At 34.8% G+C, this 26,325-nt stretch overlaps 1 protein-coding gene across 2 annotated transcripts in view; it reads right to left on the bottom strand.

Annotated features, from left to right (window-relative positions):
• Nucleotides 1–26,325, bottom strand: part of LOC136029180 (ATP-binding cassette subfamily G member 4-like) — a 90,062-nt gene that overhangs the window by 33,767 nt on the left and 29,970 nt on the right. For both annotated transcript variants that reach the window (XM_065707299.1, XM_065707298.1), the window contains exons 4-6: nucleotides 24,995–25,112; nucleotides 19,279–19,366; nucleotides 11,526–11,627 (exon numbers count right to left, since the gene is read on the bottom strand). In XM_065707299.1, the coding sequence (XP_065563371.1) occupies nucleotides 11,526–11,627; nucleotides 19,279–19,366; nucleotides 24,995–25,112 (308 nt within the window). The remainder of the gene's footprint in view (nucleotides 1–11,525; nucleotides 11,628–19,278; nucleotides 19,367–24,994; nucleotides 25,113–26,325) is intronic.

A 26,325-nucleotide genomic window follows, 5' to 3' on the forward strand; every position in this document is an offset into this window, starting at 1 on the left:
CGAAAATTTTATATGAATTGTCAGTTTATGCTTGAATAATTGTAACGCTATTTTTCTTTGTATTGTAATATATCTTGTCACTCACACAGGCATACTTGAAATTCACAGAATTTTTTTTATAGAATTTCTAGCTAAATTTACTATGGTCCCTAAAATTAAAAATGCATGATGGATTAATCGGTTAAAATTTGGTTCTACACACACTAGGTTAAAACTTGACTTAGCGTTCAATTAACTTCTGGTATCATTAAAAGAGCCGTGCACCTATAAGACTTCGTTTAACGACCAAAAATGTATATTTTAGGACATGCAAATATATAAGATATGTTTGATCATAAAACCAAAATTTAAAAAAATAAGTTCTATAAAATTTCATTCTATTTTAAAAAAAGAAAAATGTGATCTTCCACTAGATTTTTTTTTGTTTACATATCTATAAAAAAAAGAGAAAAAAACAAAGGAAGATTGCAAAAATGGCACAATGAAAAATATTCATATGTGATCTCAAACAATGTTAGCCTGAGGCTCTCCAAGTGATTCCTTTTCCCATTGACAAAAGTTTTGACAAAATGAAACGCTGCAGCTGTTACGTTTCACATCAATTGTCAGACCAAACCCTCTTAATAAACTTAAACCTAACCTAACCTTCCCTTTTCAATACAAAAATCAACGGACCCAACTGTCAGATCAATTGACAACATCAATTGTCAGACCAAACCCTCTTAATAAACTTTTATTTGACTATCATTTTGTTTTTTTGTTAGATCAGTTTTCAAACTGGACTCTTTTAGTGAAGTGTTATTCAGTATTTAAAAAGCAGGATAGGTATTGCTCTAGCAACTCATCTAAATCTACTCATCTAAGCAGTTCAGTAAAATTGGTGAAGAATTGGTCAGAGATCTTTTGGAAGAGTCATCAGATTATACACGATTTTTGCCCCAAAACGAAGATAAATCATTGTATATGCTACCAGTATCATTTGATGAATACCAAAAAGCTATTGGTGATTTAAAGAGAGGAAATTTGGCTTCAGTAGATGACATCGAAAAATCTTTTAAAGAAAATATCAGGAGTAATATATGAACCTCTTGCACATGTTATAAATACGAGCATAAAAAATGGTGTCTTCCCTAATCTTCTGAAAAAGGCTAAAATAATCCCTATATTTAAAAAAGGTGAGGCTCAAGATTCCAATAATTACCGTCCTATTGCACTCCTTTCCCCACTGGCTAAAGTTTTTGAAAAAATAATGAAGTATAGACTTACATCATTTCTGGAAAAGATACATTTTTTTTCGAAGTTCCAGTTTGGTTTTTTAAAAGATAGATCGACAGAAGATGCCGTCGCCGTGACACATATATTCATTAATGATGCTTTAGATGATGATTGTTTTGCAGCTACATGGTTTTTTGATATTAAGAAGGCTTTCGACACTTTAAATCACAAAATTCTATTTAAAAAACTTGAAAATACGGGAATAAGAGGAGTACCTTTAAAATTAATCAAATCATATTTGCACAATCGAAGGTTTGTGGTAGATATTAATGGTGAATATTCGTCTGAGACATTGAATAATAATATTGGTGAGCCGCAAGGTTCAATTTTAGGACTTCTATTATTTTTAATATATATAAATGATCTCCCTAAATCTACTCCTGAAAATGCATTAACAATTATGTTTGCGGATGAAACTGCAGCAAGTTTAAAAGCACCAACATTAGATACACTGAAAGAAAAACTGATTGAAGTTGCAAAATCCATCACAAATTGGTTCCAAATTAACAAACTTGTCCCTAATTTTGTTAAAACAGAATTTATTATTTATGGAAGATCAAATCAAAAGTTGAAAAATATTTCTCTGAATAAAATTACCATTAATACTATTCATGAAATCAGAAGAATATACACAGCAAAATATTTAGGTATCGTTTTTGACCCTACCATGAATTTTAAAAGACACATTTCGTTTGTTGAGACTAAAATTATCAAGAAATATAGGTTTGCTCCACCGACTAAAATTTTAATTCTCATATAAGGTTCTAAGAATCCTATATTTTTGCCTAATTGATGCACACCTCCAATATTGCTCAGCTATATTTTCGCTGACTTTTAAGTCACATATTAAACCACTACAAACCCTGTAAAGCTATTCGAATTCTAGATAAGTTTTTACAACAGCCGAGGAGTACAGACATCCACTCTGAAACACGTACTTCTGACCGGTTTCTAGACATAATGACTCTTACACAGAAATCTCATCTCCTATTATCTAGTTGGTATTTTAAGATTCAACATGTACATAATTTCTTTTTTGACGAGAATTTACTGTCCAAACATCAAAATTCACTGATAACTAGATGTGTTAACCCGTATAAACTACCTCTGGTGAAAAATGAAAGATCCCGTTTCAACCTCCGGTATATGATTTTTGAATAAATGAATCTGAATCTCAATCATCCGTACTGTTTCTTTATTATCGGGAACAGCGTGGAGCAATCCTTGGAAATGCATGATTTGTAAATAATTCTAGAAAAATATTGGTCACCTTCCATATATTTCTGAAATCTTTTCTATTTGCCTATTAAGAGTATTCGCTCTTAAAATGTTCAAGGTAATTTCTGTTGACGAAAGATCAGTAAGTAGAAAATAAATATAATGCATAAATCACTCATTTTTTCAAGTTGTGCTATATGTTGGTTTTCTGTGTTTAATTATTAGGCTATTCGTAGCTTGATTTTAAACAGCTGTTGACCCGAATTACCACTGTTACCAACTATTCGTAACTACCATGCTATTCATAACTAATTCGTCTACTCATAATTTCATTGCGGCAGCAACACTGGGTTTTTTTGGCCCTTGGTATTTACCAAGTGACATTTAGCAATCGCAATTTCTGTCGGTCTGTCTGTCTGTCGGTCCCGCTTTTGCTAGTTTTGGCACTTCCAGATAAGCTAGGATGATGAAAGCTGGCAGGTGTGTCAGGGACCAGGCAAAATTAAATTAAAAATAGTCGCTTCTCCGATTTGACTATCTGGGGGAGTGGAGGGGCGGTTGATTAGGAAAAATTTGAAAAATGAGGTATTTTTAACGTACGAACGGGTGATCGTATCTTAATGAAATTTATATTAAGAAGGATCTCGTGCATAACAGCTCTTATTTTAAATCCTGACCGGATCCGGTGACATTGGGGTAGTTGGAGGGGAAAACCTGAACTCTTGGAAAACACTGAGAGAGGAGAGATGAGGATGAAACTTGGTGGGATGAATAAGCACAAGTCCTAGATACGTGATTGACATACACGGAACGGATTTGCTCTATTTGGGAGGGGGGTTTATTTAGGTTAATATGGAAAAATTAGAAAAAAAATGAGGTATTTTTAACTTACCAACATGTAATCGGATCTTAATGAAATTTGATATTTAGACGGACCTCGCATTTCAGAGCTCTTATTTGAAATCCCAACCGGATCCGGTGAAACCGAGGGAGTTGGATGGGGAAACCGGAAATATTGAAAAACGTTTAGAGTGGAGATATTGGGATGAAACTTGGTGGTAAAAATAAGCACAAGTCCTAAATACGTCACTGACATAACCGGGACGGATCTGCTCTCTTTGGAAGAGTTGGGGAGGGGGGCTGATTCAGAAAAATTAGAAAAATGAGGTATTTTCAACTTACGAACGGGTGATAGGACCTTAGAGAAATTCGATATTTAGAAGGACCTCGTAAGTCAGACCTCTTATTTTAAATCCCAGCCGGATCTGGTGACATTGAGGGGAGTTGAAGGAGGAAACCGAAAATCTTGAAAAACACTTAGAGTGAAGATAATACGTCATTGACATAAAGAGACCAGATTTGCTCGCTTTGAAGGAGTTGGGAGGGGGGGTAATTCGCAAAATTTAGAACAAATGAGGTATTCTCAACTTATGAATGGGTGACCGGATCTTAATGAAATTTTATGTTTAAAAGAACGTCGTGTCTTAGAGCGCTTATTTCGAATCCAAACTTTATCCAGTGATACTGGGGGGAGTCAGAGGGTGAAACGAGAAATCTCGGAAAACGCTTAGAGTGGAGAGATCGGGATGAAACTTGGTGGGAAGAATAAGCACAAGTCCTAGCTACGTTATTGACATAACCGGACTGGATCAGCTCTCAATTTGGGGGAGTTGAGGGGTGTGTTAATTCGGAAAAGTTAGAAAAGTTTAGGTATTTTTAGCTTACGAACGGGTGACCGGATATTAATGAAATTTGATATTTAGAAGGAACTTAGGTCTCAGAGCTCTTAAGTTAAATCCCAACCAGATCTGTTGACATTGAGGGAGCTGGAGGAGGAAACCGGAAATTTCAAAAAACGCTTAGAGTGGAGAGATCAGGATAAAACTTGGTGGGAAGAATAAGCACGTGTCGTAGATACATGATTAATGTAACTGGACTGGATCCACTCTTTTTGGAAGAGTTTGGAGGGGAGATTCCAGCGTTTTGGCGGGTTCGGTGCTTCTGGACGTGCTAGGACAATGAAAATCGGAAGGCGTGTCAGGGACCAGCACAAATTTACTTGATAACAGTCTTTTTCCCCGATTTAACCATCAGTATGGCTGAAGAGAGAGGAAATATTAGAAAAAAAATGAGGTATTTTTAACTTACGAATGGGTGATCAGATCTTAATGAATTTTAATATTTAGAAGGACCTCGTGTCTCAGAACCTTATTTAAATCCCGACCAGCATTAAGACACTGATTTTCCTTTTAAATCAATCTGTTGCTTCTTAAAATTTTGCTAGAGCTCACGCTATATCAGCTCTTGGCTCTTGACTCTTCCGACCTCGTTACAAGTGTCATATGAGCTCTTGGCTCTTGTTTTCTATAGCAATCGATTTCATCTAATTGTAAAAAAAAAGTATTAAAGGTCCAACTACCACGGTTTTCGTGAAACGTCAACCTCAATCCAGACTGATGAATATGATATTGGATTTTGAAAAATTGCTGATTATTCTTGCCTTCGACCAAAAACGGATGGTTTTACGGGTCTTTGAGTCAGAGCCAAGAGTGTACAGGCTGAAGTGAAATTTCATAGCCAGAGAGAACTCCGCCAAGGTTTGGTTTCTTCGAGCCATGTTTCTACTTTCGATTAGAAGGCTCGACCTAAGAAGTCAAGCTAACAGACAAAAAGTTATAAATAAAGTGAGGCTAAGTTTATAAGCTTAAGATGCTTTTCATTTCTGTGGTCCCATTACTATACTGTTTTTTTTGAATAGGAGACGTAAAATCCTAGATATTTAAAAAAAGGAGCATTTCTTAGGGTTTGAGATCGCAGTCATCTACGGTTAAGAGCTATTTTTCTTTGTTATCTTGGTTGAATTTCCTAATTTCTTTTACTGTATTGGTACTAAGGCAGAGGAATGGTATCAAATGTGCCTGCTAAAGTTTCGTTTTTCTTTCGTTGCTACGAAACTAAGAGCTTATCCTTTGCTCCTTTCTTAGTAGTGATGTTACAAAATCAGTTTCACGCCAAAAAATTAGATATTGACAGTGCTAAAGCACCAGCTACGGTCTAATTCTTTGTAAAACAGCCTGAAGAGAGAAAGTGGATATTTGCCCCGTCATTGCCCTGGTAACTCCGTCTTTTCTACAGAGAATGAGGAAAATTCCACCTTGAAAGAATTGGATTTATGAAATGAGTTTCAACTGGTTAAACAGAAGCACCAAAATTGGAGAGCGGTTTTCCATTGTTGTCTTGTGCCTCTTACCACCAATTATTAGTACAAAGGTAGGCATCTCGTGCCATATCTGAATCGGAACCATGAATCATGCTACAATTTTAAATCTTTATGATCAAAAGATCAAGGTCGTACCATTCAACGATACTCTGTTCACCCCTTCATCAACACCTTAGCCCAGAAGTAGATAAGTTGCATCTTTCTTTATTCAGAACTATACAGAATTTTAAAAACTTTGTGATTGGAGTAAAAATCTGAGACCTTGGATCCTCCCAGACCTCCTGTCCAATTTCCTGCCAATTTTTTGAAGAAAGACAGATATTTGGACTTTATTTGGATTATAGATTTAAAGATTTCAAATCTATGTTATTGGCGACATAAAGTGGAACCATGGTCCATCAAATGTCTCCCTGTCCTTCCCATCCTTCACGCTCGATGTTTAATGAATTTCCTATATTTCTAGAAGGAAATTATTCCGACAAGTTCCAGTATATCCTCTGAGACTCAGAGACTATATCAATAGCTTTTCGATAGTTCTAATCCAATTGACCATACCATAACTTTTATCAGATACTATTTTGGCCCAGTTTGAACTAATATTATGGTTTTGCAGGACAAAATCACAAACAATAGCAGCATGCTACGGCCTGCATCTTGTTTTACTTAAAAAGGTCTTTAAACATCTGTTTAAATAAGCGCTCTCTAGATGACCTACACAAGACCATTCGTTCAATATAATCACTCCTGGGTGTAAAACGAAGAAAAAAAAAACACAAAAAATGCATGCATGACCAGTATCCTCTGAGAAAATACGAAGCTTAGTATTTTGGTAGATAATAGCTTTAGGGGTTTGAAACAACGTTAAATTTAACTATATAATCTTCAGAAAGAACACACTTCCTTTTTAGGGTATTCAACCCTTTTCTCCAAAATTATGCAAACATTCTTAATGTAACAGTTTTTGATAAGAAAGATACAAAAAATCTTTTAAATTTAGAATCAGCATACAAAGCCGATTAAGTTGATACATATACTATTATCAAAATTTCATTTTTTTTTAGATTTTCAGCTTCTATTTAAATAAGGATTGCTCTTTACTAACAGTTAGCTACTACGACCTGTTAGTTACCTCCGCCTGCGCTTAAGTTTAATTTTTGTACAACGATGCCACTTGAATGAAAAAAGTGCACCCTTTAACATATTTCTCGGGAGGGAGAGGGAAAAAGAGTTCGAAATATCAAAATAAATTTTTGAGTACCGTAACCGTTTTTTCACTTTCCAATGGAAGTTATTCCAGAAAATAAATATCTTTACTGGGTTCATCCCCCCCCCCCGTTCTCCCAATTTGAGCACATAAAAATATCCTTTATGTTGCACTTGAAATATTTCTGCATTAATGGGGGAGCTGTAAACCTGCAGTATTCATATCTCAGGCTTAGTCTAAAGATGTTTGTCGAGGTAAGGCACTGATTTTTTCATATTTTTCTTTGTCCATGTTTTTTCTGAAGGACCTGTTATTAAAACCAGAATACTTTGGCCTAAAAGTACACTTTTTAAGGTTTCATTCCCAAGCCCCTCCCACCACAGATCAATAGGTTCTCCTTTTTCACAGTTAATGCAAAATTTTGCACCTTTGTCCATAAATCATTGTACACTAAAACGAATCCTCTCAGTCAAATGAAGCATAAAATAATTCTCTAGATTAGATGTTTATCATTGTGTGTGGACTGCAAATGTCCTTAGGAAAGGATGCCCCCCCCCTCTTATGTGGTAATGACAGAAAACTCCGATTTTCTGTGGCGCCATCTCTCTCTTGAGCAACTTAAAAAGGGGAACCAGAACCTCTAAATATTATAGAAATGAAACTTTCTTCTGATTTTATATGACCACTGATGTGACATAACGATCAATGGAAAAAAAACAAATAAAACAACAAATTAATAAACGTCGAAAGAACGAAAAATACCAAGTTATTTGAAAAAATATGAAATTTCATAGTTTTTAACGATCAGGGCTTGAAGTTCCTGGTAATAGTTTTCACAAGTTGATGAATTTGATAGAGTTATTTTCATTAATGCCAAATACTTATAGGGACTTTTTCCCAAGTTTTCTAAAACCATACAAACTGTCTGACTCTCATGATTTTTTAAATAATTCCTTTAAACTTAGAGGGTTTTACACATTAAAAATTATCGTGGGAAGCGTATTCTTTATTGTCAATATTTTATCAATTATCCTTTCGTTTATTTTTTCTCTAAATATCATTTTTCAAATTTTACTCCTCCTTCGATATAACCAGGATGCAAACAGTGATTTTCGATTTAGTTTGAAATACTCCTCAACAACCACTGAAGTTTTACATTTAGACCCTTACTCTTTTGGGATACAACCAGGTTAGAACATTTTCACTTTCTTAATGACAAATCCTGCTTGAACAATCCAAAAATTGCATAATCTATAAATTGTCAAATAATTTAACCGAAATAAGCTTATTCTTTCATTTCTATGGGTCCAAACGTTTTTTTCTTTAACTGATTATTTTTTATTTAATCCTTCCTCAACTTGAGTAAAGGCTAATGTTGAGAGCGAAACAAAATTCTTCATATCTGTCCGCTTTTTACCTTTTTTTGCGATTCTGACTTTTAAAATCAGGTGACGGCTTGAAATCCTGCTATTGAAATTTCACCGGGTCAAGTCAAGGACCGCCTCCTAGACCCGTTTGTATTCATCAAAGGATAACCACCCCTTTTTCTTGCAGTAAAATCTCGTCCGCATAGCTAATTATCGATAATCATACTGTTCGGTCTGAATGTTTGATTGTTATCAAAATTTGCATTTCTTTTTATTTAGTGTCGATTACTAATGGCACGAATCACTCTTTACTTGCAGTCTATTATTACGAATCACTAGATAAAAGGATCTAATACACGCATCAGCTTCATGAAAACTTAATAGCAATTTTATACATCCCTTATTTTATTATGTAATCTCATTAGCACCAAGCCCTATACTATATTAGTTGCCGTTAAAAATAAGAACTTGCATGGCATACTATGCAACTTAACTTTAAACATATGAAAGCCTTTTCTCATGGTAAACAGAATTCGGGCTATAGATGTTTCAGAACTTCAAAGCTTATATTTTGTAATTGTAAGCTCAAGAACAAGTGTGTTTATTTAAAACTTACATACAGTAGCCATGGAACCCCCATGGGTGCCATGGCCCTAAAACAGGGGAAAAGAAAAGACAAATATCCATGGATGTTTTGATTCAGAAGAAAATGGGTTAAACTTCAGATATAACAGTAATGACATACCATCAAGCAGAACAATTACGGTAAAATGAAAAATTAGCAAATGTGCCCCATAGGGGCACATTCTATAGAAGATTTAGGTGATTGAAGGCTTCTATATGGTTTTGCTGAATAGCAGGTAAGATAGTAGAGAGCATCCAATCATGAAACATACAAAAATCAGGAAGTATAGCTCACAGACTACCTTACATAATTGCATCGAGTCTGCCTATATATCAAAATGAAGTCATGTTATTCGAAAGACTTCTCTTTCGAATAACTATAGACTTCTCTGCAATTTCTGACTTCTCTCAATTTCTATAGACTTCTCTGCAATTTCTACAGATTTTCTAATCCATAAAAAAGAAGACATTTCATCGAAAACTGACGCATAAAAATAACAGTTCAACAGGCATAAATCCTTTTATTTGACAGTGTAACAAACAAAAATCTCTGGGTATTTCAGTCACATATACAGTGCCTGTGTTCAGCAGATAAACTGTTTATTTTCTTTAAGACATTGTGGTCTTCGAAAATACCTACGTCATCAAAAAATTAGATACTTAGACTCTTATCAAACAGTTCGTGGTAACGAACTGTAGTAAGGAGCGACCCGGCTCAATAGTAACCAAAACTCTAAAAAATTGAATTTTGATATCAATAGCTATATCAAAAGAATCGCATTTTAATGCTGATTTTAAATATATAAGTTTAATCAAGTTTAGTCTTACCCATCAAAAGTTACGAGCCTGAGAAAATTTGCCTTATTTAAGAAAATAGGGGGAAACACCCCCTAAAAGTCGTAGAATCTTAACGAAAATGACACCATCAGATTCAGCGTATCAGATAACCATACTGTAGAAGTTTCAAGCTCCTATCTACAAAAATGAGGAATTTTGTATTTTTTGCCAGAAGACAAATCACGGGTGCGTGTTTATTTGTTTTTTTTTTTTTTTTTTCTTTTTCCCAGGGGTCATCGTATCGACCAAGTGGTCCTAGAATGTCGCAAGAGGGCTCATTCTAACGGAAATGAAAAGTTCTAGTGCCCTTTTTAAGTGACCAAAAAATTGGAGGGCATCTAGGCCCCCTCCCACGCTCATTTTTTCCCAAAGTCAACGAATCAAAATTTTGAGATAGCCATTTTGTTCAGCATAGTCGAAAACCATAATAACTATGTCTTTGGAGATGACTTACTCCCCCACAATCCCTGAGGGAGGGGCTGCAAGTTACAAACTTTGACCAGTGTTTACATATTGTAATGGTTATTGGGAAGTGTATAGACGTTTTCAGGGGGATTTTATTTTGTTTGGGGGTGAGGCTGAGGGGAGGGGCTATGTTTGAGGATCTTTCCTTGGAGGAATCTGTCATGGGGGAAGAAAAATTCAATGAGAAGGGCGCAGGATTTTCTAGCATTACTATAAGAAAACAATGAAAAATAAATATGAAAACGTTTTTTCAAATGAAAGGAAGGGGTAGCATTGAAACTTAAAACGAACAGAGATTATTACGCAAATGAGGGGTTCTAAAAATACTTTAGTATAAAGAGCGAGGTATTTAGGAGGAGATAAATACCTCGCTCTTTATGCTAAAGTATTTTTAGTAATTTAAACTATTTATTCTAGGGCCTTTCTGATTCAGGGGCCATTCTTAAAGAATTGGGACAAAACTTACGATTTAGTGTAAAGAGCGAGGTATTAACGAGGGTACAAACCCCTCGTATACATAATAAAAATATAAGATTATGAAAGTTTGTTACGTAAGTTAATTCTTAAATTACGTAGATTTTTTACTAATAAAAACATTCGTTAAAAATCAAAAGTTCTAGTTGCATTCTTAAATAACCGAAAAATTGGAGGGCAACTAGACCTCCTTCTCCACCCTTTATTTCTCAAAATCGTCTGATCGAAACTAAGAGAAAGCCATTTAGCCAAAAAAAGAATTAATATACTAATTTCATTTTAATAATTTATGTGAGGAGAGCCAAAACCAAACATGCATTAATTCAAAAACGTTCAGAAATTAAATAAAAAAAAAATAATTTTTTTAGATGAAAGTAAGGAGCGACATTAAAACTTAAAACGAACAGAAATTACTCCGTATATGAAATGGGTTGTCCCCTCTGCAATCCCTCGCTCTTTACGCTAAAGCTTTTAATTGTTTTAAAAAGTAGAATTGTGGCAAAGAGTCAAACTTTAGCGTAAAGAGCGAGGGATTGCGGTGGGGACAACTCATTTCATATACGGAGTAATTTCTGTTCGTTTTAAGTTTTAATGTCGCTCCTTACTTTCAGCTAAAAAAAAATAGTTTTTTTTTTATTTAATATCAGTTATGAGAGCGTAAGAAGACCTTTAGTTTTGAGCAGAATGGAATGAATGAAGCTAAACTAAGTGTTTATCTTGTTTCATATCACTCAAGGTAGGGATACATACTACATCAATGCTCTTTCTGTAAAGCTCTCGGTTGAAGCAGCAATTAGGTCAGAATGGTTCAATTAGCAACTAAATTGTCATAAGAACTTACAATAACATTTTTTTCTGATCCTGACGCTCTGCTACCAAGTTTTAAGTAAGCAGCGTACTTCATGGCTTCCAAAACAGTCAGATGGGGCACCAGACAATCTTCCTTTAAGAGAGAAGAAAAATTAAGTTAAGTTTTCATATGAAATTTTAAGAAATGAAAGCTTTGTTACATACTTTAGACACATATCCAATAACGACCTCTGGGATATATTCCTCTCTCCGAAATACCGTCATTTCCCGTAGTTCCCTGTAATTTTGAAACGTTTCAACTTTTTAAGCACACCTAGCCCCCATCAAGATACACTCCTTTTCTTAGAAAAATTCCCTACTTATGAGCCTATCAGAGTTTTACATTCCCCATCTCGAACTTAATCTTAGCAGTTTTTTTTATTATAATACCAAAAATTTAAAAACTGCTGTAATTTCCAGGAATGTTCTTTCATATGTAACCAACACGTTTTGAAAAATTTAGTCTATACTCTCTTCCTTATGAATTATTCCTTTCAAGTGTATAGAATATCAATCAGCCAATTAATTTAATGATTTAAAGTTTCAAAATATAGCTTCACTAAACTAAACAGATTTCCAAAATTACCAATTTTTTCTTCAGAATTAGTGTTTTTTGTACTTAAATGAAACATATGAAGCATAAAACGGCAATTATTGACAAATAACGTCCTTTTAAACTACTAAAATGAAATAAAAAGTCACAAATGTGTTTATTGTAAAAATTGCTTTTTATTTTTTAGGCGATCTTACGACGATTGCTAGACGTTACGTCCGAAACAAGTTTTCAGTAAAGTGCAAATGACACCCAAGCGTTTAGACGGTAGTCATTTTTCGAAGTTGGTAACCACACTTTTATTCATGGGAATTCCTGTTTTAGGTTTGGCCTAATTATCCAAATGAAATTCTCTTTATAGATTTCATTCATTAATACATGGTATAATATCTGTTGATTTTAAGATCACTTGACTATTTATCAAATTCCTATTTCTTTCAGGTTTGATTGTTTATTATTTCATGTTACTGGATTATTCATCTAATTATTTGATTATTCATCTAATTACTAGATTATTCATCTAATTTCTGTTTGTTTTAGGTTTGATTGAGTCATTCATAGTAATTTCTGTCAGTTTTAAATTTGACTTATTATACAACCTTGTTTTTACTCGTTCTAGGTGTTACTATCAGTCTTTTCTTTTCTTTAAAAAGTTTGTTGGAACCAGTGCTGTCACTTACTTGAAGTACTTTTACTTGAAGTACTACTTAAGTAAGATTTTCCATTACTTGTACTTGTACTTAAGTAAAAACTCTAGGGTGTACTTATTACTTGATACTTAAGTAAGATTACGAAATACTTATTACTTAAGATACTTTTAATGTACTTGTTTTTCAAATACTTTACCTTTGACACGAAAATTTTGTGTGTGTGTGCTTTGGCAGTGTACAAGAAAACATCACCTTTAGATTTAGAGCAAACTCAGATATAGCTTTTGTGTGTCTGTGCTTTGGCAATGCACATTAAAACATCACCCTTGAGATTTAGAGTAAATTCAGATATAGCTCCATGTCCTATTTTTGGATATGAAATAAGGTATTTGATTCTGACGAAAAAAAAATTATAGTATGATTAACACTTGGTTTAATTTTTATTTAAAAGTTATATAACAAAGAAAATTGAAATTATTTCACAATTCACTGGCCGACAGTGAGCTAAAATCCCTTGTTTTGTGCTAAATATTGCATACCGTAGTCCATTTGGGCTTAAATTTCTGACATTAGTGTTTAAGTTTTGTCATCTCGTCAACTGAACCAGATTTCTACCATTTCACCATCTTCAGGACCATATTATTGGTAAAACTACTGAAGCTATGAATCTTTGCCCATCTAAATGCTGTCTGCAATAAACAAGTCTAGGCAATTCTAGCTGGATCCAATGCAGTGGTATTTTGTCAAATTCGTTCCAGCAAATTCAGGTATTCAGACGAATCTGACTTCAGATTTGTCACTCCATTCATAAGTTCTAGACCATACTAAATTAAAGGAAAACTCAACTTTCTTAAGACTTGAAACCCTCTCCCCCTCGCCCTATTTGAGATATGGTTTGTGATACCAGAACTTGATATGAGCCCTGATATTAGGCATCTTTGGTCTAGTTTTCATTCGGATCCGTTACTCCATTTGCAAGTTATACTAAATTATATAGAAAACTTAAATTTTTCAGAAATTAAACCCACTCCCCCTTGTTAAATTTGAGCTAGGGTCTTTATCTCAAAACTTGATATGTGTCATGGTCTTAGGTCTCTGTGGTTCAATTTTCATTCAGACCCGTCACACCAGTCGCAAGTTACTCTGAATTAAACTAAAAACTGTTTTTAGCAGGTAAAGCCCTCTCCCCCCTGTTTGATTTGAGCTAGGGTTTTCATCTTTCAACTTGATGTGTCTCAAGATCCTTGGCACCAAATCTCGCCATCAAAATTTTCATTCAAATCCAACCAGCGTTTCTACCCCTATACGTCATTACACAGACGGACGGACGGACGGATTTTTCAACGTCTTAGGTAGCCATGTTGGCTAATTGGATCCAAAAAAAGGAAAACAATGGCATATCATCATCCAGGTATCATCACCTATTTGGATAGTGGAAAATATCCATCAAGATAGGTTTTTGAGATCTGTCTGTCTGTCCGCCCGTCTGTGCAATCGAGTATAGCAGGAGAACCACCAGTCAGATTTGTATTGAAATTGAACTATTTGGATTTAAAATTGAGCTTAATTAGGGCGATGGGGCTTTAAGTGTTAAAGAAAAATCGAACTTTTTATTTAATTCACTGTAACTTGCATATGGAGTTGAATTTCGATGAAAATTCAATAAAGATGCCTAAGAGTATGGTATGTATTGAGTTCTGGGATAGAGACCCAAGCATATTAAAAGTTGAGCTTTTCATTTAATTCAGTGTAGCTTGCGAGAGATAGATGGATCTCAGTGAAGCTTTCTGTTTAATTTAGTATAACTTGCGAATGGAGCAACGGATTCAAATGAAAACTAGACCAGAGATGACTAGGATCAGGGCTCATATCGAGCTGTGATACCACAAGCCCTATCTAAAATAGGACGAGGATTGGGGGGGGGTCAAGTTTGAAGAAAGTCGAGTTTTCCTTCAGTTTAGTAGGGCTATAACTACTTCCACCCATGGCTTGCCCAAAGTCTGGAAATAACCCTTTTCCAAAATAAGTCAACCAAATATTCCATTCCCAGAGAAAAATTACTTTGTATGGCACTTGGTATTTACCAAGTGACATACAGTGATCGCAAATTCTGTAGGTCTGTCGGTCTGTCAGTCCTGGTCTTGCTAGTTTAGGCACTTCCAGATAAGCTAGGACGATGAAATTTGGCAGGCGTATCAGAGACCAGACCAGATTAAGTTTGAAATAGTTGTTTCCCCGATTCTACTATCTGGGGGGGAGTGGGGTTTTAATTCGGAAAAATTACAAAAATTGAGGTAATTTTAACTTAAGAGCGGACGACCGTTCGTGAGGTATTTTGAATTTGATGTTAAGAAGGAACTCATGTCTGAGATCTCTTATTTCAAACCCCGACCAGTTCTGGTGACATTAGTTGAGGGTTGGAGGGAGAAACCAGAAATCTTGGAAAAAGTTTAAGTGGAGAGATCGGGATGAAACTTGGTGGGTAGAATAAGCAAATGTCGTAGATAGGTGATTGACGAAACCGGACTGGATCCACTCTCTTTGGGATAGTTAGGGGGTCCAGTGCTTTGGGGAGTTCGGTACTTCTGGACGTGACAGGACAATGAAAATTGGTAGGCGTGTCAGGGACCTGCACAAATTGACTTGATAAAGTTGATTTTCCCGATTCAACCATCTGGGGGGGGGTGAATGAAGAGAAAAAATTAGAAAAATGAGGTATTTTAACTTGTGAGTGGGTGATCGGATCTTAATGAATTTTGATATTTAAAAGGACCTTGTGTCTCAGAGCTCTTACTTTAAATGCCGACCAGCATTAAGCCTCTGATTTTTTTTTTAATTGATCTATCGATTGTTATAATTTGGCTAGAGCTCATGCCATATTAGCTCTTGGCTCTTACGACCTCGTCAAAAGTGCCATATGAGCTCTTAGATCTTGTTGTATTCCTTTTTTCTCAGAAGATTTTCGACTTAGTCCCACGGTTTTTGCCACTTCATGGTGTGAAAACTGCTGCTAGAAATAGATAGGTTGCAACTTCTGCCGTATTGTCTTCTAGTACATTTAAATGTGTGCTTGCATCGTGCCTGCGTCCCCTTAAAAGTTCTGTTTCTTACGGTAATATTGGTTTGTCTTCTGTTTCATATGCACACGACGTTCTTCTTGTTGCCCGGACTTAACGTGGATTGCTTTCGAATTTTACCATATTAACCAATGGGCTATCTAAGATTGGACTGTCACTTAATGCGTCTAAATGCGAGTTTATTTGTTTTAATGGCCATTATGCGGTCGCTCCATTCGTTGCTGGGACTGCAATTCTGCCAAGTTCTTCTTTAGTTAGTTGGCTTGGTCTGTGTTTCGGTCCAGCACTTTCCAGTACCTTTTCATCCCTAGTAAATCAAGCCGTAAAAAACCCACGCGTCGCATACGTATCCCCAAACAAAAGCCGTTACAGCCGCAACGGTTTGTGCATGATTTATAACGCTTATTGCGCCCCTGTGCTTTTGTTTTTATCAGGCATGGCTCATCTGTTTCGTAAGAAAAATCTCCATACTCTACGTGCGGCTTATTTCAGATATTTGCAAAATCCTCCTCCGGCTTCCTAGATGGCACCAAAACAGAAAAATAATTGCTCGATTTGGTTTGATAGACATGCCTTCTTGGATTCGGTCTTCCAGTGATGATTTATGTAAAAAGACTATCTACTTTATTCACGTTTACGACCCTCTGCAGCCTTTTTTCCATATTGATACTGGTTAATTAGTCCATGTTGTCTTTTGTTAGTTTGATTTTTTTTCTTGCTGTTTATCGTTTTTGTTTATTTATAATACTCCGTACTTTGTTTTTTTTTTATATATTTTTACGGATAATAAAGTTCATTCATTGATTCATTAATTCATTCTGCAGTTTGACCAGCCGTATGGAATGCGTCTGAATCAGCGGGCTTGCTGCAGGCCCGTGATTTTATAATATATGTTTGTAGGGAGTTTTACCGACCATCTGAATTGACTACACACCATGCGGCTTGCATGAGTGAAAACCAGCCAAAGGATATAGATACCATGCATTTTCATAGCGTGTCTGAAATTTAACTTGAAAACTTACGGCAGTTTCCTTGTAAAGGTGCCGAGGGCGAGACATGCCATCAATTGATTTTTGGCTTTTGATTATTGAGCTTTAATTTCTCTTATTTAAATAGTCTGAAACTGACTCACTTGGCTCCTTACTTTTAAATTTGGGTTTTTTTTGCTAAGGTTTTTACTTATTGAATAAGAGAATGAACTACTTTTTTACGTTTTATCTGTTTTAAAGCCAATCCCAAGTTTATTTTTCTATTTTCAATATTTTTTTCCATTATTCCGACATGTTTCAGAATAACCTTCTATTTTTTCAAACGTGCCAGATTTGAATGAACACTAATCGCCAGAAGTTCAACTCTATGTGCACTGTATTAATCCTGTCATGTGATCTGTCTGATCCAGTCAGAAGTTTTTTGACTGCACTTGATTGTTTTGATAGTCTTTTTCTTTCAAGCCGTTGTGTTGAAAATTGGTTCAGATTATTTTTTGGACTTCGTTGGGTGTCTACCAGCCAAACAAGGGAAAAAATATTTTCAATATTTTTTTTTATCCTTCCCGCATGTTTCAGAATAACCGTGTATTTTTTCAAACGTGCCAGATTTAACTGAATACTAATCACCAGAAGTTGAACTCTACGTGCACTGTGTTAATCCTGTCATGTGATCTGTCTGATCCAATCAGGAGTTTTTTGACTGCACTTAATTGTTTTGAAAGTCTTTTGCTTTCAAGCCGTTGTGTTGAAAATTGATTCAGATTATTTTCTTGGATTTCATTGTGTGTGTACCAGCCGAACAAGGGAAACGGTCAAAAACAATAAAACGGAAATTCTGGTTATTGATTAAGATTTCCAAGAGTGGAATGACAGGGGACATTTTGAAGGCAAGGGAAGATATATATATATATATATATATATATATATATATATATATATATATATATATATATATATATATATATATATATATATATATATATATATATATATATATATATATATATATATATATATATATATATATATATATATATATATATATATATATATATATATATATATATATATATATATATATATATATATATATATATATATATATATATATATATATATATATATATATATATATATATATATATATATATATATATATATATATATATATATATATATATATATATATATATATATATATATATATATATATAGAATAAGTACTTGAAGTAGAACTTGAAGTATTACTTAAGTACAATTTTGGCAAGTACTTGATATTTGATACTTAAGTAAGAATTTGGAAAGTACTTATTACTTGATATTTAAGTAAAAACACAATGAGTACTTAATACTTGATACTTAAGTAAAAATTTGGAGTACTTGTTGCAGCACTGGTTGGAACATTCTAATTCAATATTTTCTCTCTGAATTTTAAATGACAAAGTTTCACTATGTGCTTATTGCAGAAGGTAATTGCAGGAGTACAGTGTTTTTTGCCTCTGCTTAAGGTCTAAAATTGTTGACTGAAATTCAGACTTCAGGCTATAATTCAAATCTTCAGTAAAAATGATTGATCAAAAAGTAATGGGATTTTCCTTGTTTTATTTTTTAACATTTTACTAGAAAATTTGGGGTTGATGGGGAGGGAAGTTTTCAACCACACGAATTAAACATTTGGTAGCAAGCAATCTATGGTAGCAAATAATGAAGTATGCTATGCTTGTATAATCTGTTCTGATTGCTCACCTCTTTTTTCTTTCTTCTTTTGCAGAGACTGATTTTTTCTAATTACATTCATTCCGTATTAATCTAAATGTTTATAGTTAGCTTATGCTCGTTAGTAATTACTGGATAATCTTTTGAAAAGGTCAAAATCATCAATTACTTAATTACAGTTCGGCTGATTACCTACCCTCTTTTCCCTCCATAAACTACATGGTACCTAATTGTTATTGATACCTGGATAAAGTCTTCATTTCTTTTGTCTATTTAGTTCTTTTAGTTTTTATCTTATTGCCTTTTGTATCTTTGTTTACATTTTGAACGCGTCTTTTTATAAAACCCTGTAGTAAAACATTACCAATTACTATTGCGACCTCAAATGAATCAGAATTAGTCACGTATACAGACACACAACAGCAATTTATTTAGGGAGTGGATTTTAAAAAAGGCAAAAAACAGGCTAATCTTTTCTAAAATTAACCGACTGCCCGATCTTTTTTTTTTTTAATAACAATTGGATTAAAGGGAATAATGATATACACAAAAATCAAGATGTTTGTGGATGTAGGCAGAGCCGGAGACCTGCTAGGTATATAACCAGACATACTCAAGTCCTAAAAAGGGTAAAAGAAAGGGCTTAAAGGACTAAAGAAAAAATCATCTTCAGAAGTGATACGCAAGCCGAAATTCGACGTTTCCTAGCATTTTAGACATGTTTTCTCTTTTTTAGGGGAGAGAGGGGGGTCAAAGTTACCTGCATTATGTAGCAAGCAGACTTTCTAAAACGTCGTAAGCACCGTTCGCTTCCATTGACTAGTATATCACCGGAGACGTTTGAAACCCTAGTAAAGAAAAAAAGGGTTATTAGGTGAAACAGAAACTGTATGATTATAAACATGGGTTTTCTCTTAAGTGATGATTCTTATTAATTATAATTTGAGTTTAATTATAAATGGGAGCTGAAAGGTTGTAATTAACAGAAAAATATGAGCATCGACGTATAAACTTGCTGCCAAAACCACGACATTCATTAGGAATATTAGCTACATTTGGATTTCAAATCCCAGAACAACATAAATGTGTTTCGAAAAAGCTTGATTCGAGACCAATCGAAACTTCATGTTGAACCTTTGACCCTGATTATTCCAAATGGACTTTTGCATAAAATAAGATAAAAAGTGTCCAGGGTATGGGCACAGAGAGTCTTGAATAAATTTAGATTGCATTCAGTTACATTCATCTTGTCACTGGTGATGAGTATGGTGCCAGCACTGCCGATCCGTTTCGTTTAAAAGTGCTGGGGGCGGGGTTCTTAAAACCAAGTCCCTTCAAACGTTATTTCTTACAACTTTTGCAATAACTATCTACATTTTTAGTTACTTTTCGAGCTTGCCCCTTTCTCTCCTGCCTAGCATGGTTAGTTTTCATTTTTTTTTCTTATTTTTTGGTTGTTCAGCAAAGTCAACCACGACCAAGAAGGTCACAGCAGACAAGATAGTTCACATCAGCATAAAGAATTCCTTGCACCACTTTTCATACATAAGCAGCATAAATTTCAGAAGGATGGAGTCCAAAATTGTCAAGTTATCAAAAGACTCAAATTAATTATCAAAATATCTGATTAGACCGAATGGCATTTATTTATTTTTATCACATGTTATTAACTTATTTAACTGTTCAACACTTGTTCTGCGTCATTTGAGGCACGACGAGAGATGTAGAAACCCAATTTTACAGGCAACTGCGGAAACAGGAAGTAATGAAAAAGTTTCACTACAGCCAGTCAACTGTGATAAATAAAAGAGCAACATACGCCATTTTTGTAACTTTTCAGTAGAGCCAAAGAACAGAAAAAGTTTTTCGTCTGTTGTCGCTCTTTAGGATGAGACTAATAGAGATAAAGGAAACATATTCTGAACCACTTTTTATACTCTTTTCAGCGGCATAAATTAAATTTAAACATTCAAAATTAATCAGTTTTATGGCGTATATCTCCTTTTTATATAGATGATTCCTACCCTCTTTTGTCAAAAGTATTCTGAGCGAAATTAAAATTAATCCATTTTTGGCGTATGTCTCCTTTTCCCTTGACAAAAAAGAAGACAAATGACATTATAGCTCCATAAAATAATCCGCTTCTGTCAAAACTGGCATACGTCTCTTTTTTATCTTCGTAACGGTGCAAAATAGGACAATTCTGACTGCACCTTTCGATTCCTCGTGTTCAGTTTACTCATGACATATACATAACTCAATTTCGACCAAAATGACATGTGTCGCACAACTGCAGTGGTATCAAATCATGAAAATGTAGGAGGTGGGACGGGTGTATTTTTCAGAATCTTGGGGAGAGCAATTTTGTGGGTTTTTTTTTACCTGCAAATACCAAAACAAACACTTTTCAAAGAATATTAAAAAAAAACTTTTTTAAACAGAGGGGACATACAGCCTCTGCTCCCTCCTGGGAAGAGCTTCGAAGTCATTCAGTAGGGTAATTTGATTGCCGTGAAGTTATCAAATTATACAAGTTTAATACGGTGTGGCTCATCTTATAAAAATTGATTTTTTTTTCTAAATAAAATTTTCTTAAATATGCATTAGAGGATAGGTCAGGTTTTTTTTTTGGGGGGGGGGGGCTAAGTTGCCGTGCGATGTAGGAGATTTTCCAGAGAATGCGCCGTTTGAAATCAGAGTTCGATTGAATAGTTTCGATTAGATAGCTTTTTTCTTTTTTACGGATAAAAAAAAAGTACCAGGGTTGCGCTGAGAGGACTAATAGAGGTTAAAATTATTTTTGAAAATGTAAGGATCCAAATTTGGTTGGGACTCCTTAAGTTCAAAGGGGCAACAGAAATAAAATTGATACCTTCTCGTGATGTTGTTAGGGCGAAGAAGGAGAAAATGTTACGATTTAAATGTTGCTAGGTGCAATTGGAGACAAGTAGCCTACCCCAAAAAAAGTCCGTTTACAGTAATACTAACCTTACAGAAACACTAACAGTGATGAAGCACTACATAGCTACGTATCTAGCATTTCAGAGGGGTAGGTGCATCTTTTTAGAAGGGGGGCAAAACCCCATAAATTGTCATTTAGGTCAAATTTTCAAACCTTTCAGGAAAAGTCCTTCATATCAATGTGGTTGGTAGGGGATTACACTCCCTAGCCTCACTTTATTTGGGTGATCTGTATGGACTACGCATGTAGTATGTGTGCTGAAAGAATGATAGATCCCCAACTATTCCAGAAACAGTACATTTTCGCGGAAACCTGTAATTTTTTTCATCGATCGGCCAATTGTTTCGCCAATTTTTCTCCTTTTATAGATTTTTCTCTATATTTTTCTCTTTTAGTTTTATTTAAATTAAGCAATACAATCATTTTTTCGATTTTTTTAAGCAATGGTGAGAACACAGATGCATTACCAACTGGTTTGCTTTTTATAACGTTTTCAAGAAAATACTTTACAACTTTAACGTAAAAAATGGGAGGTCTCCCTCCGAGAGGAAGTCCACGTAATATATAAGATAATTTATGCTAATTCATAGCTTCTACGTCAACCTTTAAGTTCTTTTTTTTAATGTCTGTCTTTTTTCTATTTAATCAGAATTATTATGCCTTCCCCAAGTATGGTCCTTCTCCCTATCAACAAAGATTGAGGCTGATTTCCCCTTTTAACCAATTTGTCAATCAATTTCTTCACTTGATGTATTTCAATCTGAATATTCTTAGTTAACATTAGTATAAGAATAGGAACAACATCTGTAATAGCTCACGAATTTTCAGTTATAAGCTTGAATAGCTTGAACGAGTACAAGTTGAAATTTTCCATCAGATCTTACGAAATCTATCACGTGCCACTACCATGATATTCTCTTTATCGCAATAGGTTCAAAAAGTAAGGCAAACTAATTTCACTTTTACTCATTTTGTTTCAAGAACAAAGTTGGAAGAAGAATTTCAAAAGGAGCGTTCTGTTATAGAAAATGATTAATGGCACATTCTAACAGTACTCAGCTTTTTTGAAAAAAAAAGTTACTGACTCAGAAAAAATTCCTCAAGTCGGCATTGACCTTTAAACCCTGACCAGATTTTATTGGTCTTAAATTACCATATACATGACTAAATTTTATTGTATGTCTAGTATATATTTTTAAAATATTTTTTTATTCATTTCGTCAAATAGATACAGAAAGTGACTACGAAAAGTGGTAAAAATATCGGTGTTATGTATTTGGATTTGAATGAGAGTTTTCCCAGCTTTTTGGTCGGCTACGTCAAACCGTTTCTAGTAATGTACGATAAATAAAGACTAACCCATGTCAATAATGACAGAGGCTCTAAGAAACAGTTTTGTTGCAAACAATATATCAAACAGCTCGTGGTAACAAGTAACAAGTAAAGGGTGACCCGTGCCAAAAGTAACTGGAACTCTAAACAACAGAAGTTTCGAACCATCATAAACATAAAAAGAACCTTCGCGTTGATTGGAGGGGAAGAATTTACCCGCTGGTCTCCTTTCAAACAATTGATTGAACTTCTTTTGTGCTGGTTCCAAATATATTGAGTTTTCAAGTCTGATGTTATGCATCAATGTTGTGATCCTGAGAAAATTTGTCCCATTTTCAGAAACGCGTAGAAACATACCCAAAAAGTCAAGTGATCCTAGTGAAAATCACATGTTCAGCACATTAGAGAACACTACTACTGAAAGTTTTCAAGCTCCTATCTGCAAAAATGTGGAGTTCTGTGTTTTTTTTTTTTGTTTTTTTTTTTTGCTAAAAGAAAAATCACGGATGTGTGTGTTTTTTTTCCCCAGAGGTGATCATATCGAACCAATGGTCCTAGAAGATTAGGAGAGTGTTCATTCGAATGGGAATCAAAAGTTCCAGTGCCCATTTTACGTGACCAAAATATTGGAGGGGAACTAGCCCCCTTCCATGCCCCTTTCTCCCCCAAGAGATCCGATCAAAATTCTGACATAGTCATTTTGTTGAGCATACTTAAAAGGTCCAATAACTATGCCTCTGGAGATGACACGACGCCCCAGAGCCTATGGGGTAATGGCTTAAAGTTATGAAAATTGCTTATTTTTTACACATAGTATTTGTTAACGGAAAATAAATCGGGATTTTTCGGGGGAAAGAATTTTCTACGTGGGGGAAATTTTCACAGGTAGAATTTTCCGTCGGGAGAAGAGTTTCCGGGGGAATTTTTCAGGGGAAATTTTACTCGGGGGAAGGAGAAGGGAATCTCTGATTGAAAAACGGTCAGAAATTAAATAAAATAAAATAAAGTTTTTTCAACTAAAAGTAAGCATCAACATTAAAACTTAAAAAGAAACAAATATTTTTCCGCATATGAGGGGGCTGTCCATTCCTCAACCGCTCTTTATGCTAAAGTTTGATTTTTCGTTTCAATTCTGTAAGAAAGACCGCTCAAAGACAAGGATCGTTGAATTAAATGAGAAGTATTTTTAAAGAACCTTAAGACTGTAGCGTAAAGACCGAGGGTTGAGGAAAAAGCAGCCCCATCATATACGAAATAATTTCTGTCGGTATTATGTTTTAATGTTGCTCATTACTTTCAGTTGAAAAACTTGTTATTTTTAAATTTTATCATTTAGAGATATTTGGACTATGTTTTTAAGACGTATCATGGGGTTGTGGTAGCACCTCTGTGAATCGGGATTTAGTTTGATAGAAAAATAAATTTTAAATTTCTATACTTACCTTGCAAGAGGTGGAAGAGACTTCCTAAAAACAGTTATAAATAAATTATAAGACCAGATGACAAAATATAAGGCTAAAAAAAAGGCCAATCATAGCAAAATGAAAAACAAATTAACAAAAAAAAAACGGGAACAATTCCGGTCAGTAAAAAAAAAGAATAGCATATAAATATTGAGGCCAAGACCTCTGCTTTGACTTGGACTTACGACGTTTGAGTGGAGGTCTCGACCGAAATATTTGCATACTATTCTTTCTTTCTTTTTTACTAGCTGGAATTATCCTCGTTATTCTGTTTTTTTATTTCAAAGGACAGTATCTGTCCAACCACGCCCCCCTTGAGAAGTTTCAAAATTATAATCTGAAAATTAATTTTACACATTCTAGACTTGTTTCCTGCAGACACCCACAGCTGTCATTCAGGCTAAATAGTTTCGGTGCATTTTGTTTCGCATGAGCTTGTTTTTATTGTTTGCACCTTCGGTTCTGCATTTTTCTTTTGCTTTCATCGCGCTTTCTTGTTACTTTCGCTTTTCATTTTCTATTTTAACCACCGATATTCACTTTCGTTAAATTTGAACCCGATTCAATTTGGATAATTAGATCTTTTCAATGTTTTCGTGACGCAAATACATACTTTTTTCGTTTTGCTTGTACCTCGTCTTCCGATTTTTTTTAGCTACAAACATTTTTGTTTTTGTTCCTTATTTTTATTGATGATTGATCATCTATATATTACTTACAGAAATCCAGCAAGAATGTTCATGAGCGTACTTTTCCCTGCTCCAGAAGGGCCCATGATTGCAGAAAGTTCTCCTGAGTTGAATTTTCCACTGACATTTTTCAATATTGTCTTGAAGCCTGAAAAAATGTGTACGTTATTTGGCTTCATTGAGTTCAAAATTTGACAGCATCAATAGCATTTTTTCTAACTTAGCTAGCAGTGGCAGTTATAGTCCTGGACAGGGAGAAGCTGCCCCCCTGTTTTTCTGACCTGACATTAAATTCCTTTTATTTCATGTTTTCACGCTCTTATGGTATACCTTGCTCCCCCCCTCCTCTCTCAGATTTTGAAACCTAAAACCGCATCTGTTAGCTAGTATACGATTCAGAAAATCAAAGAATTCTAGTTTAGGGGTTAAATTATGCTGTTTATTTCAAAAGTTATGAAATACCTAAAATGCACGGGGTAGCACTGGTAAAAACGCTTGCGTATAAAAAAAAAAGTAAATTTAAGGTATATTATACGGGGACGTTTTTTCATCGCCTAAATCTCATTTAGGGGTAGCTCGTTCTTTTTTTTCACCGAGTCAGCATTTGGCACTGATCAATCTGCCTTTTAAGCTTAACTCATGTTTTTACCGCGATTCAGAATCCTCACCTCATTTATGTCTTAAAAAGGTGTAACATCCTTACAATTCAGATAAGAAATGCAGTTGAGAAGGGGGGATTTAGGGGTATTGGCACGATTCAAACCTCCATTGGTCCGTATGTTTGTTGTTTTTTTTTTTTTTGCATAATCCCCGGATTCCAGAGTTTGGAATATTACAACTTAATATATCAGTGAAGAATGGGACGATTGCATAATGCAGGCCCATTACCTTCGGGGTTGCGTGGCTTAGATCCCTTTGGAAGCAATCATTTTAAGAGAGATGACTATCTCAAATTTTCAAAATTTCGGTCCAATACCATTGGAGATATGACAGTATGTGGGAATAGAAAGGGCACAGGATGGGCCGCTGATTGCCCACCGATGTCCTTTTGGCCATCATAAATAGTACTATAAAGTTCTATATATCTTCCATATTTCCAAGGAATAGTGCTGGAAAGGTGAATCTAGAAATTATAAATTCCGATATTTGTTTTCTAGGGAAACTCTCGATTCTGATCAATTTTCTGAAATTTCATATGCACGTAAGACTCGGACTACGCGGTAGACTAAAACAAGTCTAGTACGATCTGGCGCACAGGTCGAGGGGGAGGATCGAGAGGGTTCTGTAGAACATTGGAATATGCACATCTAACAGAAAGGTTTATCAGACCTCAACACACTTGACAAGAAGCCTATCTTAGT

This window comes from Artemia franciscana, chromosome 7 (assembly GCF_032884065.1).
Source record: "Artemia franciscana chromosome 7, ASM3288406v1, whole genome shotgun sequence".
NCBI classification, from domain to species: domain Eukaryota; kingdom Metazoa; phylum Arthropoda; class Branchiopoda; order Anostraca; family Artemiidae; genus Artemia; species Artemia franciscana.